General features: G+C 37.1%; 1 protein-coding gene across 1 annotated transcript in view; it reads left to right on the top strand.

Moving 5' to 3' along the window:
• The window catches only part of LOC115601761 (chromodomain-helicase-DNA-binding protein 1-like), a 95487-nt gene that overhangs the window by 66934 nt on the left and 11690 nt on the right, over positions 1 to 16863 (top strand). Inside the window, exons 17-32 of the mRNA XM_030472143.1 lie at positions 469 to 621; positions 904 to 975; positions 3424 to 3573; positions 4197 to 4345; positions 4626 to 4722; positions 4813 to 4908; positions 5832 to 6008; positions 6226 to 6386; positions 8147 to 8188; positions 8917 to 9047; positions 9483 to 9621; positions 9701 to 9851; positions 10858 to 10980; positions 11351 to 11485; positions 12688 to 12945; positions 13371 to 13511. Coding sequence (XP_030328003.1) covers positions 469 to 621; positions 904 to 975; positions 3424 to 3573; positions 4197 to 4345; positions 4626 to 4722; positions 4813 to 4908; positions 5832 to 6008; positions 6226 to 6386; positions 8147 to 8188; positions 8917 to 9047; positions 9483 to 9621; positions 9701 to 9851; positions 10858 to 10980; positions 11351 to 11485; positions 12688 to 12945; positions 13371 to 13511 — 2175 coding nt within the window. The remainder of the gene's footprint in view (positions 1 to 468; positions 622 to 903; positions 976 to 3423; positions 3574 to 4196; positions 4346 to 4625; positions 4723 to 4812; positions 4909 to 5831; positions 6009 to 6225; positions 6387 to 8146; positions 8189 to 8916; positions 9048 to 9482; positions 9622 to 9700; positions 9852 to 10857; positions 10981 to 11350; positions 11486 to 12687; positions 12946 to 13370; positions 13512 to 16863) is intronic.

Here is a 16863-nt window from a genome sequence, read left to right on the forward strand (position 1 = left end):
TCTCACTTTTATCTTGCCTAAGGAACCTGACTGATTAGGCATTGTTTAAAATTACTTAGCTGGTCAAGTAGCAATGCTTATTTCTGTTCAAAAGACAGAAAGTGAGGAACAAGTAGTACTCAGGTAGTCAGATAGTCTGTTGTTGTTTATTTGGTAGAAAAGAACTTGAGTCTACACTGTAACTGCTCTAACTCGTAGCACGCTATATTTACTTAAAATTTTAATGAAATGTTAAGATGCTGTTTTATGAGCCAGAACTGAGAAATGCATTTATTTGAAAAACATGCTGGTCAGTACTCCTGTTGATTTCACTTAGAGTGCTCAATGCTTTTATGAGTTTTTACAAGACCAGGACTGACTAAATACTTATTAAACTTTCACGTTCCGTTAATGAATGTCTAACCATCTGCAGTGTATGTTAGTGTTGAGGTGAACTTATTTTGCAATACACATTTTATTGTCTTGTAGCATTTAATACGTAGCAGTGGGAAACTAATCCTTCTTGACAAGCTACTGATTCGTCTACGAGAACGTGGCAACAGAGTACTGATTTTCTCTCAGATGGTGAGGATGCTAGACATTCTAGCAGAGTATTTGAAGTATCGTCAGTTTCCTTTTCAGGTAAGAATTTTGCTGGTAGTAGCCAAGAAGCCTTGATCATTACCACTTTATCTTAAGTGTCCTTTTTGTAGAAAGATTTATGAAAATTTTATTTTCTGTACAGGAAAAGACTGGCAATTACTATATGCTAAATAGTATTTTGAAACAAAACTGATGAATTAGAAAGATTGTTACATTAGTCTTATTCCCCCCCCCCCCTTGTTTTGGCAATTGAGATTTCAAGTTGCTCCAATTAGAATATAGTATGAGTTCCTTTTTAATTATGTTATTCAATATCTTTAGAGACTTGACGGATCAATAAAAGGAGAATTGAGGAAACAAGCCCTGGATCATTTTAATGCAGAAGGATCAGAGGTATGGTATTAGTGAGTGGTTTTTTTTTTTAATCTACTCAACTTTAATTTTTTTCCCCAAGAAATATAACATATATTACACAAAACCTGAATATAGAATAAAGTGAGGTATGTATTACATTGAAATTCCATTTCTGTTGCCTAGACTATAAGGTTTACAACTCTTAACAAACAAACAGAAAAACACACAACCAAAAAAAATCAACCAAAACTAAGAGGAGGTTAAATAGGAAACACAATTTACGAAAATGGTGTGTAACTAATATAACTACATAGTTGTTTTTTGATTGGTTTTTTTTTTAGATTTTTGTCAATGCTCTTTATCAAAGTAATTTTAAGTACTATATAAAAATGGAATAATTTTATTTATTTTGTCATGTAGGACTTAATCCTTCAATTTTTACAGGAGCACGAAACTTTTACACAAGCTTTTGACATTGAAAACCTACTTAAGCAACGGGCAGAATTGAGTTGTGTATATCTTTGCATGAGGAAAAACTATCTTTATTAGCTTTAAATCTGGCTTCTGTTATCTTCATTTTTTGCCTCTTATTTCCTTGCCCTGGAAGAAACTGAAAAACTGATTTCTAGCCATTGTTTGTGTACCACTTAAGATTCCTATTTTATTTAGGTTTCCTACTATGGAAGCCATTCCATACCTTTGATAATCTTAGGTCTTTTGTCCTGCACTGACACGGTTTTTCAGTAATAGGAGCATAGCATTTGTCAGTTGCTGCTGAGCTTATGTTTCTGCTATGGTTGAGGAGGAAGAACTTAATTTCATAACATAAATTTCAGGTATTTGTTAAAAACAAAATTTAGTTCTGTTTTAAATTTCTAGTATAGACATCATCACCTTTTTCTGGAATCCTTGTAGTTGTACTGTACAGTTTTTAAGATGAAGGGGGGATCCAAACTTCACACTGTATTAAAGAATAGCGGCAAATGATGGAGTTGTGCAGCAATAAAATTATTTCCTGTTATATTCTCTATTTATTTCCTAATAATCAATAAAAAGCCATACTTTGTTTTTTTTGCTATTACTGAGCTACAATATTAATGAAAATATCAATGACAAATCCGAGGACTCATTCCTGAGCAGTAATGGCTTGCTATTACCTTTTGCTGTATTTAAAACTCAAATTTATTTTCTATATTTCACTTTATATTTAATTTCATATGCTTTTTATTGCCTGTCATAAGATACTTCTGTAGTCCTTTGTAGTTGTCCCTGAATAACTCCGTATCATCTGCAGACTTTGTCACCCCATTGCTCATGCTCATCTCATTTTCATATTTTTTATGAATATGTTGAAGAGCATTGACCCTGTCAGAACACCTTATTTTTTTCTTAACAAAAAACCAGAGAGACTTGAGCACACATAAGGCTTAACAACAAGGGGGATTGTATTTTTGGCCAGTGTTTTGCTTGGGTTTTTTCTCCCCAAGTGGCTTTTGCTCATCTTCTAGGATGCTGCTTCCTTTAAACCACAGAGAAGTCAATAATTTATATCAGTTTGCTTTATACTTATAGTGGGTCTAGCTGGGCTGGAGTTAATTGTCTTTATAGCAGCTCGTATGGTGCTGTGTTTTAGATTTGTGACAGAACAATATTAATAACACACCAGTGTGTTAGCTATTGCTGGACAGTGTTTGCATAGTGTCAAGGCCTTCTCTGTTTCTCACTCTGTCCCCCCCCCAGTGAATAGATTGGGCAGTGCACAAGAGGTTGGGAGGGGACATAACCAGGCAGATGACCCAAACTAAGCAAAGAGATATTCCATGTGAAGGTCCTAGAATGCATCCAGAGGAGGGCAACAAAGCTGGTGGAAGGGCTGGAAGGCATGTCCTATGAGGAGTGGCTAAGGACTCTGGGTTTGTCTAGTTTGGAGAAAAGGAGGCTGAGGGGCGACCTCATTGTGCTCTACAGCTTCCTGAGGAGGGGAAGTGGAGAAGGAAGTGCTGATCTCTTCTCCCTGGTATCCTGTGACAGAACACGTGGGAATGGTTCAAAGCTGCACCAGGGGAGGTTCAGACTTGACATTAGGAAGCATTTCTTTACCGAGAGGGTGGTCAAACGCTGGAGATAGTTGATAGTTGATGCCCCAAGCCTGTCAGTTTTTAAGAGGCATTTGGACAATGCCCTTCATAACATACTTTAACTTTTGGTCCACCCTGAAGTGGTCAGGCAGTTGGATTAGATGATCGATGTAGGTTCCTTCCAGCTGAAATCATCTAGTCTATTCTATTCTAATAGTGATCTACTGGCTCTAGCCATGACAAGCACCTTATTGCATTACAAGTCTAACATATATTTATGACATACTTAAAGAATTGTATGAGTTCATAGTCTGCTCCACAGAGCATATAATAAAGAAGTGTCATATTGGTTCCTTGAAGAATATTATAGCTTATATATATAAAGCTATTTATTGTTTTATAATTTCAGGACTTCTGCTTTTTGCTGTCTACCAGAGCTGGAGGATTAGGTATAAATTTGGCATCTGCTGACACTGTAGTAATATTTGATTCTGACTGGAATCCACAGAATGATCTGCAAGCACAGGCTAGAGCTCATAGGATTGGACAGAAGAAACAGGTATGCAGATTTGTCTTTTAAGCTCCAAACTTGAAGGAGGATTTCATATGGTAGCCATAAGCTGTCTGTCTGGGCCATTGCAGTCCTCATGTATTTTGAGAATAAGTAATATTTGCCAAGAATTTCTAAAAAATGTTAATAATGCTAATTTGCCTTTTAAAAAAAAATTAAGAAACTCCCTATATGGAGAGATTGCATGGTGGCCATAGTATATGGACGGGTAGGGAGAAGAGTTGTGAACTTGTCCCACATTCATTTGCATCATGTCATTCTAGAAAGTAACTGCTGTATTTCAGGCGCATCCATTTTACTTAAAGTTAAATACTTTGTAGTTCTCTTTGGGTTTCTTTCTTGCAAAAGACTTCAAATAGTAATAAGTAATAACACATTTCCTCGTGGCCATGCTCGTGCCTAATCACAGAAGTTTAAAGAGGGGAGGTCTAAGAATTTCTTTTAGTTTTTTAAATAATTTATATAGAGACTGTGGTAACATGATTGACTGGTTTCATATATGAAATACTAGTTCAATAAGATTTAGAAGATTTGTAATCACAACTAACTTTTCTCCCTGTTGTTGCTCAATTTATGAGCATGTAAATAAAGCCTTTTTTTATAATGTATAGGTTAATATTTATCGGCTAGTCACAAAAGGATCGGTAGAAGAAGATATTCTTGAAAGAGCCAAGAAAAAGATGGTGTTAGATCACTTAGTAATTCAGAGAATGGACACTACAGGGAAAACTGTACTACATACAGGCTCTACTCCTTCCAGGTATATTTGTTTATTCTTTCATATTAATTTATGCTTAAGTATACCTGACTATTTGAGTAAAAAATGCAAGTCATTTCACTTAGTTAATAAAAAGCAAAAAATACGTGGTAAGGAGTTATGTAAGTAAAGACTGCAAAATATATTGTCTTTGTACATATTTTTTTACATATTAAATATAGCTTTTATTTAAGTCAAAAGGAAGTTTGATTGACTCAGGGTTATAGTCATTTCAAAAAGTTCACTAAATTAAAGTGTTTATCTGAAACTTTCTGTATTTCAGCTCAACACCTTTTAATAAGGAAGAATTATCAGCAATTTTGAAGTTTGGTGCTGAGGAACTTTTTAAAGAACCTGAAGGGGAAGAAGAGGAGCCTCAGGTAAATGGAATACTTCATCTACACTTGATGGACAAAGAAACTACAAATACGTATGAATTGTTTTGTTGTAAAGAGAAACTTCTGTTTCAGGAAATGGATATAGATGAAATCCTGAAGAGGGCTGAAACTCGAGAAAATGAGCCAGGCCCAATAACCGTAGGAGATGAGTTGCTTTCACAGTTCAAGGTATTGCTCTGTTCCTATTCATCTTCATTCTTATGAAATGGGTGCAACAACTCAACTCTGGCAAAGAATGTCTTTTCACCTATACGGGGTAATTACTTCCAGTGCAAACATTTAAAAATGCATAATGTATTTTCCTAACAAAATAAGAAAGAGATTTACAAATACATTAGTCTTTGATTTAGTTGTTACAATACTGAGGAGGGCTGTTTTTCATTTAATGCTTTATGCTGTTAAGCACCACTTAGCACTTTCAGAAGTGGTACTTCTGAAAACAGAGAATAAAGTTTGGATTTCTTAGTTTATGACTTTTAGAAATTCCTTTCAGTCCCCATGTAAATGTGAATGCCAAAGAATGCTTAACTGGATAACACTTAAAATATTAAGTGGGTCCAAATTGTGTGTGATGGTATGGGGGGGTGGCGTGGTGGATCTTCTTGTTGTTGTTGTTTAGGTTTGATGTGTGTGGTGTGTTTTTGCTTGTTTTTGTTTAAAGCAGTGCAGGACTTTTTTTAGATCAGTAGAGTACTAAATCACTTTCCTAATCATTCATTTGCAATATATTGTGATTTCTATATTATTATACTTTCATATTAACTCAGGCATTCGGTTAGACTTGCTTTCTGCTTTGAAGGAAGTAAATAATAATCACAACTATTGGGGAGGCATTTCATAGTGCTTCTGTTTTAGATTCTCATCTTTATATTCAGCCATGTTGCATGGAGTGTGTGCATTTCATATATGAAAATACTTTCATTAGAGACAGTGCTTCATGAAGCATTTTATATGTGTACATTTTGTGTATATATAAATAAATGAACTATGCCATTCCGAACTAAGTTTTCCTAAAATACTGATTACGGACTCTTTGTTTGAATAAAATCATGTATTAATTTGGTGAAAATACATATGTTCCAATACATAAGGTTGCTAACTTTTCCAATATGGATGAAGATGACATTGAGTTGGAACCAGAACAAAATTTAAGAAACTGGGAAGAAATCATTCCAGAAGCCCAGCGGCGACGAATAGAAGAGGAGGAAAGACAAAAAGAGCTCGAAGAAATATATATGCTCCCAAGGATGAGAAACTGTGCAAAACAGGTATCTCTGGGTTTTGACCAGCTAACTTTGATTTTTGTTGTTGGTGGTGGTTGGTTTGTTTTTTCATTGCTATTCTTTTGGCTTGTACTTTTGGGTTGGGTGATTTTCACATGACACCCCCCACAACCACTCCCTCCTTCATTTTTGACAGGCTAGATAACACATAAAAAAAATGTTTTAGTCACATAGCTTTGAACTACTTAATCTGAAATTCCAGATCAGCTTTAATGGAAGTGAAAGGAGACACAGTAGGAGCAGAAGATATTCCGGATCTGATAGTGACTCCATCTCAGAAAGAAAACGACCAAGAAAACGTGGACGACCACGAACTATTCCTCGAGAAAATATTAAAGGATTTAGCGATGCAGAGATTAGGCGGTAAGATGTGCGGGGATGTGCATGTTTAAAGGGACAAAACATTTTTTTATCATTTTAGAGTTTGAAAATATGGAAAACAGTCTATTTATCCTGAACTTAGTTAAAAAGTTTTATTCTAGGCGTTTAAGGCTTTACTCTGTAGTTTGGGGTGCTGACATAAGGAACTGTTATGTCCAGAATTTGAACATTTAGTTCGAAAAATGTTCTCAGTTGTTTTGCAGTCTTTTAATAGGTATTATTCTTCCTGCATCCCCTGAAGTCAGTGATTTTAAAAAACAGTTTCAGTTTCTAAAATGGGTGAGCTTTTTTTTTAACCCCACAAACAAAATATTGTAATTCCCATCATTTAACCTAAAAACTGTAGTTGAAGAAACAATAGACACGTTTTTGTGGAAATACCTACAAAAGATTCAGTGAGTTTTGTTTTGTTTTAATTTTCTTGCCATTGTAATTGAATTAATGTTATATAATGATTTTTAAAACTAAAAGAAAAAAATAATCAATTTTGATAAGTTGTTGTGGTTTAACCTTGGTAGGCAGCTAAGCACTACACAGCTGCTCGTTCAATCTCCCCCAGAGGGATTGGGGAGAGAATCAGAAGGGTAAAAATGAGAAAAAAAGTTGTGGGTTGAGATAAAGATAGTTTAATAGGCAAAGGAAAACAAGGAATTCATTCACTACTTCCCATTAGCAGGCAGGTAATTCCCAGAAAGCAGGGCTTCATCATGCATAGCAGTTACTTGGGAAGACAGATGCCATAACACCAAACGTCCCCTCTCCCTCCTTCTTCCCCCAGCTTTATATTGCTGAGCATGACATCATGTGGTGTGGAATATCCCTTGGGTCAGTTGGGGTCAGCTGTCTTGGCTGTGTCCCCTCCCAACTTCTTGTGTACCCCCAGCCTACTTGCTGGTGGGATGGTGTGAGGAGCAGAAAAGGCCTTGACTCTGTGTAAGCACTGCTCAGCAATAACGAAAACATCCCTGTGTTAGCAACACTGCTTTGGTCACAAATCCAAAGCATACTAGCAGGTATGGTGCTCTGAAGAAAATTAACTTTATCTAAATGAAAACTAGTACATAAATGAATCTGTACAGCTGGTCCCATCAATATTTGGTGCTAAAAATGCTTCTTTGGTAGAAGGAGGAGAAATTATTTTGCTTTACTTTTCTTGGTTTGTGAAATGCTACTTTGCTTCTGGAATTCAAGCATTCATGCTTCTCTAAAATAATGTAAAGCTTATAAAGTATGTTTGATTATATAAATGGCCTTAAACACCCTTGTTTCCTTTTCATCTAACATATAATGGTTTGCTGCTTTTGTCAGGGGTATTGTGCTTGCATTCCTTTATCTTTCATGTTATGTTTTCTTAAGTCTTAAAATCACCTTAAAGTTGTAGCTAGCTCCTCTTTATTATGAGAGGCCTAACATAATCTCTGATCTCTCAATTTACTGTAAATCCACATTCGATTTTTATGATTAGACACATCACATTGCTGAATCCTTTGTCTTGTGAAACTAATTAGTAATTTTTGAAATAAATTCTATATCTTCTATTGTTTTATTTACATCAGTTATTAAACCAAATAGAACTGGCTTTAAATGTGGGTTATATTGACATACTAAGCTGTCCTGCTCTCTAGTTCTTATTTTCTTTGCATTGTCCACATAGCCTTGTAATAAGACTTTACAAATACATTTTTAAAACCAGTGTAATTAAGCATACATTTTTTAACTGCAAAATTATTTTCTGTTACTAGATTTATCAAGAGTTACAAAAAATTTGGTGGCCCACTTGAAAGGTAAACTTATTTGATTATATTTGTATAGCAACTTGGAACTTTGTTTTCATTAAAATTAGAACAGTGCACCAAGAAACCTTAGGCTGAAGAGAAAATAGTGTGCTTAATCTATTGCCTTGACTATAACATGAATTTAATTTTTTTTTTCCTTTCTTCATACATGGTATGTATGTAGACAGCCAGTTCAACAAATCTTTAAATTTTGTAAGACTGCTTGGGGTTTTTTTTATACTTCACGTACTGTCTTGTTCAATCTGCATTACTGACAATTGTTCAGTTTTCTTGTTTAATAGAATGGATAAAGCCATAGGCTTTCAACAGACTAACTGCTAGTTTTGCATTTTTCTCATTGTCAGTTCTTATTTTAAGCTTTCTGTATTACTCTGTATTTTGAGAATAATTTCCCACCTTCATTCTCTTTAATAGTATTTATAGCCTATATAGTTCCTTGTCTATTTGAAAGAATCTGTAGTAATGTAACTTAAAACTGTATAGTTAGGGACCTTTATAGTTCCTGTTGTATTGTCCTCTATGTGAAGCACCCTTTTTTATAGTTTCTATATTCTTTTCTATAGCTGCTTTTAACTGCATGGATCAAAATTGTACACAGCATAGCAAGTGTGGGTGAATGATAAATTACATGTTCACTTCTCTAGTTTCAAAATCTGAAGGAGTCATTCATAATACTAAAGTTTTAGAACTGTAAAAACATATTTGTTTTCTTACAGGTTAGATGCTATAGCTAGAGATGCTGAGCTAGTTGATAAATCTGAGATGGACCTTAGACGTCTGGGAGAACTTGTACATAATGGATGCATTAAGGCTTTAAACGACAATTCCTTTGGACAAGAAAGAGCAGGTAAAGTGTGTTTGGGGGGTGGAGGAGAGGAATAAAAAGTGTCAAGAGATCTGAATAATTCTTGCACTCTGATTATAACAAAACAATAGTGTTGGGGAAAAGATTAACAAAGTGTTAGCGTGCTAGGTGATTTAGAAAAAATTATTATAGTAATAAGACTTTTTAGTTTTGTTTATTGTCCCCCTTTCCCTAAGTGAATCATCGCAGTAGAATGCAGCATTTTTTGCTTTACTGTGAAATTTAAAATTAGTCTTCTATTATTATCTGGAAGACCTTGAGATTCTGGAGATTAATTAAAGCATTTGATTAAGAAAAAAAGTCTTTTACTATAATTGAACATCTGCTGCAATAGCATCAAACTTTTTTTTCTTTGTGTTTGTATATAAGATACACATAGTGGCTAAATATTTTAATAATTTGGTCCTTTATTTTAAGGGGGTAGACTTGGGAAAGTTAAAGGCCCAACATTCCGAATATCAGGAGTGCAGGTGAATGCAAAGCTAGTCATCTCTCATGAAGAAGAGTTGGCACCATTGCACAAATCCATTCCTTCAGATCCAGAAGAAAGAAAAAGGTATTGTATGGCATGTTCCCCTCTCCCTTGCTAAGGTTGAGAAGATCGCTCATTTATTTTTGTAATTTATTTCTACTAGATATGTCATCCCATGCCACACTAAGGCAGCTCATTTCGATATAGATTGGTGTAAGGAAGATGATTCCAATCTGTTAATAGGTATCTATGAGTATGGCTATGGCAGCTGGGAAATGATAAAAATGGACCCTGATCTCAGTTTGACACAGAAGGTATGTCATCTACAAAATTTCATCAAGGATTTTTTTTTTTTTTTTTTTATTTAGGTAATAATACTAATAAGAACAATTATTGAAAGAGCTTATTTTATGATAACTGAAATTGCACAGAAGTTAGGTCAGTTGTACTCCTTTGTATCCTGGTAAATTATTAGATTTCAAGATTTTGTGTATTCAGTTGAAGTATGCCTTCTTAGAGCCTGTTATGTTTCTGTATTTCTATTTATTTGGATCTCTCTCACTTGGGTTCTTTCTCTTCTATCTTTTGCTTCCCTAGTTTAAATGCTCTAGTTTTGTTAATTTTATTCTTGATCTTTTGGAGGGAAGGTTGTTTTGGGGTTTTACTTTGGTTTTCCTATCCCTGGTTTCTTTGCTTGAAACTCATTCGCAACATGAGAATAGCTATACTCATCAGACTAGAATTAGCGCAATGGCTGCTTAGAAGTAGTGAGAAACATTTAGGGAAAGACTGGAGTGAAGCAAACTCAATGACATTGCCAACAACCTGTAACTTTGGGATTTGAGGAGCCAGGGTTGTATACAAAGCTGTTTAATGATATCCTGCCCCCGCCTTCCATTTAGTTGCTTGTTTTAGGAAACCACTAATTTATATTTTTGGCTTCTGAAATATCCTGTGGTAATGAGTTAATGCATTTAGAAGCACAAAGCAGAGCTAGGAGACCTGCGGATGACAGTAATACAGGAGCTCTGCATTTTTTAGATAAACTATGAGAGTGGAAACAAAAATCTGAGGCTAGTTTCTTGTAAACTTTGTGAGACCATTTCCAAGACTACATTATTTGTGTGTTTGGGGGAAAAAATAAAACATTTAAGAAATACTTCATTCCTTGAAGCATGTTGGCATATAGGTCAGTTATAGTTGGATTGGTTTTTTACCTTTTTCTTTAATTCAGCTTTTTCTGTTCCCAGTGCTCAAGACTAGCAGCTTCCTAATTTGATAATGTGTACTTTTAGTTGATACTACCATTGCTCTTCTCAGATTTTACCTGATGATCCAGATAAGAAACCCCAGGCCAAGCAGTTACAGACCCGTGCAGATTACCTCATTAAATTACTGAATAAAGACCTTGCAAGAAAAGAAGTGCAAAGACTTACCGGTGTAGTAAGTAAAGCTTGATATTCAGTACTGAGATAACATAATGTTTATGGGCATGTCAGCAGATAGATACTTGTTTTATTCTTACTTCTGCTCTTCTTTGCTTTGTGTAATTTTTCTCTGTATTGCTAATTATATTATATGAGACTAACTCAAGGAGTGAATTGCAAGTTTAATATTGGCTTATTCTCTCTTATTTGTATATATTCTCTACTGTTGCATTAGGCTCAGTCTCCAGTCCTGAGAAAAGTGGTGGTCATTAGTGGCAATAAATAAAATTAATGCTTTCTTTAACATAAAAACCAAATCTTTTTCTGAAACTGTGGTTCAAAGACACTTGTTGGTTGACATACTAAAGGTACTAATTTTCATTCAGGGCAATTTAAAGAGGAGGAAAACAAGAACTAAGAAGAATAGAGCAACAAAGGCTGCAAAAATTAAAGAAGAAATAAAAAGTGACTCCTCATCACCACCCTCAGAAAAATCTGATGAAGATGATGAGGATAACGAGGTAAACATCATTCATATGGTAAAGATGGCTATTCAGTTGCTTCTATTAGTAATGCTCTTTCTTTTTGATCTTCTGTTTGACTTAATAAAATTGAAGCACTTGAATGGCATCCTCCTTCTGTGGCAGTTAATATTGCATCAATATAATCACATGGAAGATTATATCTATTTTAATGATAAGCCTGTAGCTCAGACATTATGATTAGTTTTCCAAATTATGATATCATAAAATAAAGTTGTCACCCAATTACAAGTGACATTATGCAATTTCAATATTCTTTGAAGACTTGAGCATTGTATCTGCTAGAAATACAATTTTTAATATAACATCTGAAAATAAATCTAATGTTTCTGACTAATCCATTATTACTACTGATAATGATTCTTCAGGTAGCAACTTTAGTTCAGGCTCAGGAAAAAAAATCAAGCTTGATTAGAAAGAACATCATGAATAATTGATGTTTTGAGACATACAAGTAAATGCTTCTTTTTATCTCAGGGTTTTCATTATACTAATAGACCACTTCTTTGTTATGTTTTTATGATGTATTCCTTCAGTCCTCTGTTTTTGTTGGGTCGTTTATTTAAATTTATCACACAGCAGAAACCACTAGAGAGAAAAAAAAAACAAAACAACAATAAAAAACAGATGACATTCAGGGGCCGTGTTGCACCTAATTTTCTGGTTTTGAAGTAGTTGAAAGAACAGCAGATTCTTCAGAACACCTCTGGAAAAAAGAAAGTCGGAACTATGTTCCCTTTTCCTGTAACTGTGAATGTTTAATTTGTGGTCAGTAAAAGGTTACTGGAACAAAGCTAACCAGAACACAGGTCTTTAATCATAGCCATGCCCTGAAAAATCATCTCAGTCTTGTGATGCCTACTTCCTTATTGCTTTTAGCTCTTTGCAGCTTAACTACCTTTTACAGGGGCAGATTTCTTCGGGGATTTGAAAGTTAAATGGACTTAATTTCTCACACCTCCCATTACCCCTGCCCAATCAGTACTTGTTTTGTGTCACATCAAGGAAATGAGTGAATAGTCCTCATTTTGTTTCACAACTGCATCCAGCTCCATTTGATAGGTGTTAAACCTAAGTCTAAAGAGATCACGCACAGATAAAAAGTACATTTTAATCTGATGGTTACAAAACTTGTATAGTTAGGAAATCAATTTGATTACATATATGCTTGTGTATTGCAGAATGAGATTGTTACAGTGAAACATCCACATCATAAAAAAATAAAAGCAGAAGAAAATGAAGAAAAACCTGAGCCAGATATTAGTATAAAAAAGGAAGCTGACGAAAAAAGAGAGACAAAGGAAAAAGAAAATAAGAGGGATTTGAAAAGGGAGAAAAAAGAAAAAGAGGATAAGAAAGAATTAAAAAATATTAAAGAAAAGAGAGAAAACAAATTAAAAGAATCCACACAGAAAGAAAAAGAAGTAAAGGATGAAAAGGTAACTAGGTTTATTTTTCTTATAAAGTACTAGAAAAGGCCAACAGGTTTCTGTGAATGATTCTGAGTAGAAAAGGTATTTTAAATCATTTATTTACTTTACAGCTCTCATTTCATTGAAATCGTTTGCATCATTTGAAGTTTTATTTTTGCCACTTGTAACTCTAAGGGCAGGCAACTGAAATGGGAAATTACCTCTTTAAGATGCATAGCTTAGTGGGACTGAGAGTACAAGGGGTGCAAGAAACTTGTCCATTCTCCCCTATCCCTCGGAGAGAGAAAATAAAAGGTGCTGTCACTGAATGTCAGAAATTTTTCTTGTTATTGAAGAGAATGCAGTAATTACAGTGATTGCCTAATTACAGTATAATTCCAGCCCCAAAATAAGGTTTGCTTATCAGATACATTTTCATGTTTTGTTCTTAGGTAAATGAAATAAAATCTGAAAATAAAGAAAAAATTAAAAAGGTTTCATTGTTGGATATTCCAGTTCATATTACTGCAACTAGTGAACCAGTTCCTATATCTGAAGAATCTGAAGAACTGGATCAGAAGACATTCAGTGTGGTATGCCCCTTGTTGATAACTTTTTTTACACTTGATATTCTAAATGAACACAATTTCTGATGTTCTTGATTCTGCTATTAGGCTTTATAACACAGATATCTCTTGCCAGTAAAAGCTTAGATCTGTGAAGGTTTATCAACACTATACTAAAATCAGCAGTTCTATTTTATTGCATTTTTGCAGTATAGCGAAGAGCATTTGTCTAGTTGTCTGTGCGCTGAATAGTTTTAAAATACAGACTGTGAAGATCCGTCCTCAAGAATAATTCGTGGATACTGCTTCTTAAAGGACAAAAATGAATTAATTTTAATGCAGTTGCTGTAGTGTCTGGCTGGGCCTTATCAAATACCTCGTTGTTCTTTGTAAGCTAACAAGAGAAATGAAGTTTCAAAGTTGCGCTTGAAGTATTACAGACTTGTTGCATTAGACAGAGGAAGGAACAAATCTATTCTGGAAGGTATATTCATCATTATGCCATGGTCAAATGCAATCTAATTAGCATGTTTACCTTTTCAAATGGAAATTACTGCTGTGGGTTGTTGAGGCAAACTCATTTAACTTCTTGTCTAACTTGGGACAGGTAAAACTATGCACTTCATCTGTCTACCTTACCACTGTGATTGAATGTGATAAGTTGGGAGTTTATGGGTGAGAATTAACGGAGAGGCTAATATGGGAGACACTGTTGTGGGTGTTTACTATAGGCCACCTGATCGGGAGGAGGAAGTTGATGAGGCCTTCTATGGGCAGCTGGAAAAAGCCTCACAGTCCAAGGCCCTGGTTCTCCTGGGGGACTTAGAATCATAGAATCATAGAATAGTTAGGGTTGGAAAGGACCTTAAGATCATCTAGTTCCAACCCCCCTGCCATGGGCAGGGACACCACACACTAAACCATGTCACCCAAGACTCCATCCAACCTGTCCTTGAACACTGCCAGGGATGGAGCATTCACAACTTCCTTGGGCAACCCATTCCAGTGCCTCACCACCCTCACTGTAAAGAACTTCTTCCTTATATCTAACCTAAGCTTCCCCTGTTTAAGCCTGAACCCATTACCCCTTGTCCTACCACTACAGTCCCTAAGGAAGAGTCCCTCTCTGGCATCCTTATAGGCCCCCTTCAGATACTGGAAGGCTGCTATGAGGTCTCCATGCAGCCTTCTCTTCTCCAGGCTGAACAGCCCCAACTTTCTCAGCCTGTCTTCATACAGGAGGTGCTCCAGCCCTCTTATCATCCTCGTGGCCCTCCTCTGGACTCGCTCCAACAGCTCCATGTCCTTTTTATGTTGAGGACACCAGAACTGTACACAGTACTCCAAGTGAGGTCTCACGAGAGCAGAGTAGAGGGGCAGGATCACCTCCTTCGACCTGCTGGTCACGCTTCTTTTGATGCAGCCCAGGATATGGTTGGTTTCTGGGCTGCAGGCACACACTGCCGGCTCATGTTAAGCTTCTCATCAACCAACACCCCCAAGTCCTTCTCTGCAGGGCTGCTCTGAATCTCTTCTCTGCCCAACCTGTAGCTATGCCTGGGATTGCCCTGACCCAGGTGTAGGACATTGCACTTGGCTTGGTTGAACTTCATAAGGTTGGCATCAGCCCACCTCTCAAGCGTGTCAAGGTCCCTCTGGATGGCATCCCTTCCCTCCAGCGTATCAACTGAACCACACAGCTTGGTGTTGTCGACAAACTTGCTGAGGGCGCACTCAATCCCACTGTCCATGTCACCAACAAAGATGTTGAACAGGATCGGTCCCAACACCCATCCCTGAGGGACACCACTCATTACTGTTTTCCGACTGGACATTGAGCTGTTGACCACAACTGTTTGCGTGCGGCCATCGAGCCAGTTCTTTATCCACCAAGTGGTCCATCTATCAAATTGATGTCTCCAATTTAGAGACAAGGATGTCGTGTGGGACAGTGTCAAACGCTTTGCGCAAGTCCAGGTAGATGACGTCAACTGCTCTGCCCCTGTCCATCAGTTCCGTAGCCCCATCATAGAGGGCCACCAAATTGGTCAGGCAGGATTTCCCCTTAGTGAAGCCATGTTGGCTGTCACCAACCACCTCGTTGTTTTTCATGTGCCTTAGCACGCTTTCCAGGAGAATCTGCTCCAAGATTTTGCCAGGCACAGAGGTGAGACTGACTGGTCTGTAGTTCCCCGGGTCTTCCATTTTCCCCTTCTTGAAAATGGGGGTTATATTACCCTTCTTCCAGTCATCGGGAACTTCACCTGACTGCCACAATTTTTCAAATATGATGGACAGTGGCTTAGCAACTTCATTCGCCAGCTCCTTCAGGACCCGTGGATGGATTTCATCAGGTCCCATGGACTTGTGCATGTTCAGGTTCTTAAGATGGTCTCGAACCTGATCCTCTCCTACAGTGGGCCTAAGGTCTTAAAACCTAAGGTTTTAAGTCTAAGGACTTAAACCACCCAGATATTTCTTGGAGGGACAACACGGCCCAGCACACACAGTCCGGGAAGTTCTTGCAGATCATCGAAGATAACTTTTTGTTACAAGTAGTAGAGGAGCCAAGGAGGAAAGGTATGTTGCTGGGCCTAGGAGTAACAAATCAAGAGGGAACTGGTTGAAGACGAAAAGCTTGGGGGCAGCCTTGGCTGTAGTGATCATGAGATGGTGGAACTCAGGATCCTGCGTGGGGGAAGCAAATCAGTAAGCAGGATTTGAACCTTAAACTTCCCGAGAGCTAACATCAGCCTCTTCAAAGACCTACTTAGAGGAATCCCATGGGATAGGGCTCTAGAAGAGAAGGGAGTCCAAGAGAGCTGGTTGATATTTAAACACCACTTCCTCCAAGCTCAAGACCAGTGTATACCCGTGATGAAGAAATCAAGCAAAGGGGGCAGGAGACCTGCATGGATGAGCAGGGAGCTCCTAGTTAATCTCAAACACAGAAAGAAATTTATGAGAAGTGGAAAAAGGGACAGGCCGTGTGGGAGGACTATAGGAACATCATCAGGGTATGCAGGGATATGACAAGGAAGGCCAAGGCCCACTTAGAGCCTGTCAAAGGACATCAAGGACAAGAAGAGCTTCTACAAGTATATCAGCAGCAAAAGGAAGATGAGGGAAAATGTGGGGCCGCTGCTGAATCAGGTGGGTGTCCTGGTAACAGAAGACACAGAGAAGGTGGAATTACTGAATGCCTTCTTTGCCTCAGTCTTTACTGCTGAGGATGGCTCTCAGGAGTCCCAGAAATCAGAGGTAAGAGACGAAAGCCGGAGAAAGGAAGACTTCGCCCTGGTCATAGAGGGTTGGGTTAGAGATCAGCTAGACAGAATTAACACCCATAAATCCATGGGCCCTGATGGGATGCACCCAA

The sequence above is a fragment of the Strigops habroptila genome, chromosome W (assembly GCF_004027225.2).
Source record: "Strigops habroptila isolate Jane chromosome W, bStrHab1.2.pri, whole genome shotgun sequence".
In the NCBI taxonomy this organism is placed as follows: Eukaryota; Metazoa; Chordata; class Aves; order Psittaciformes; family Psittacidae; genus Strigops; species Strigops habroptila.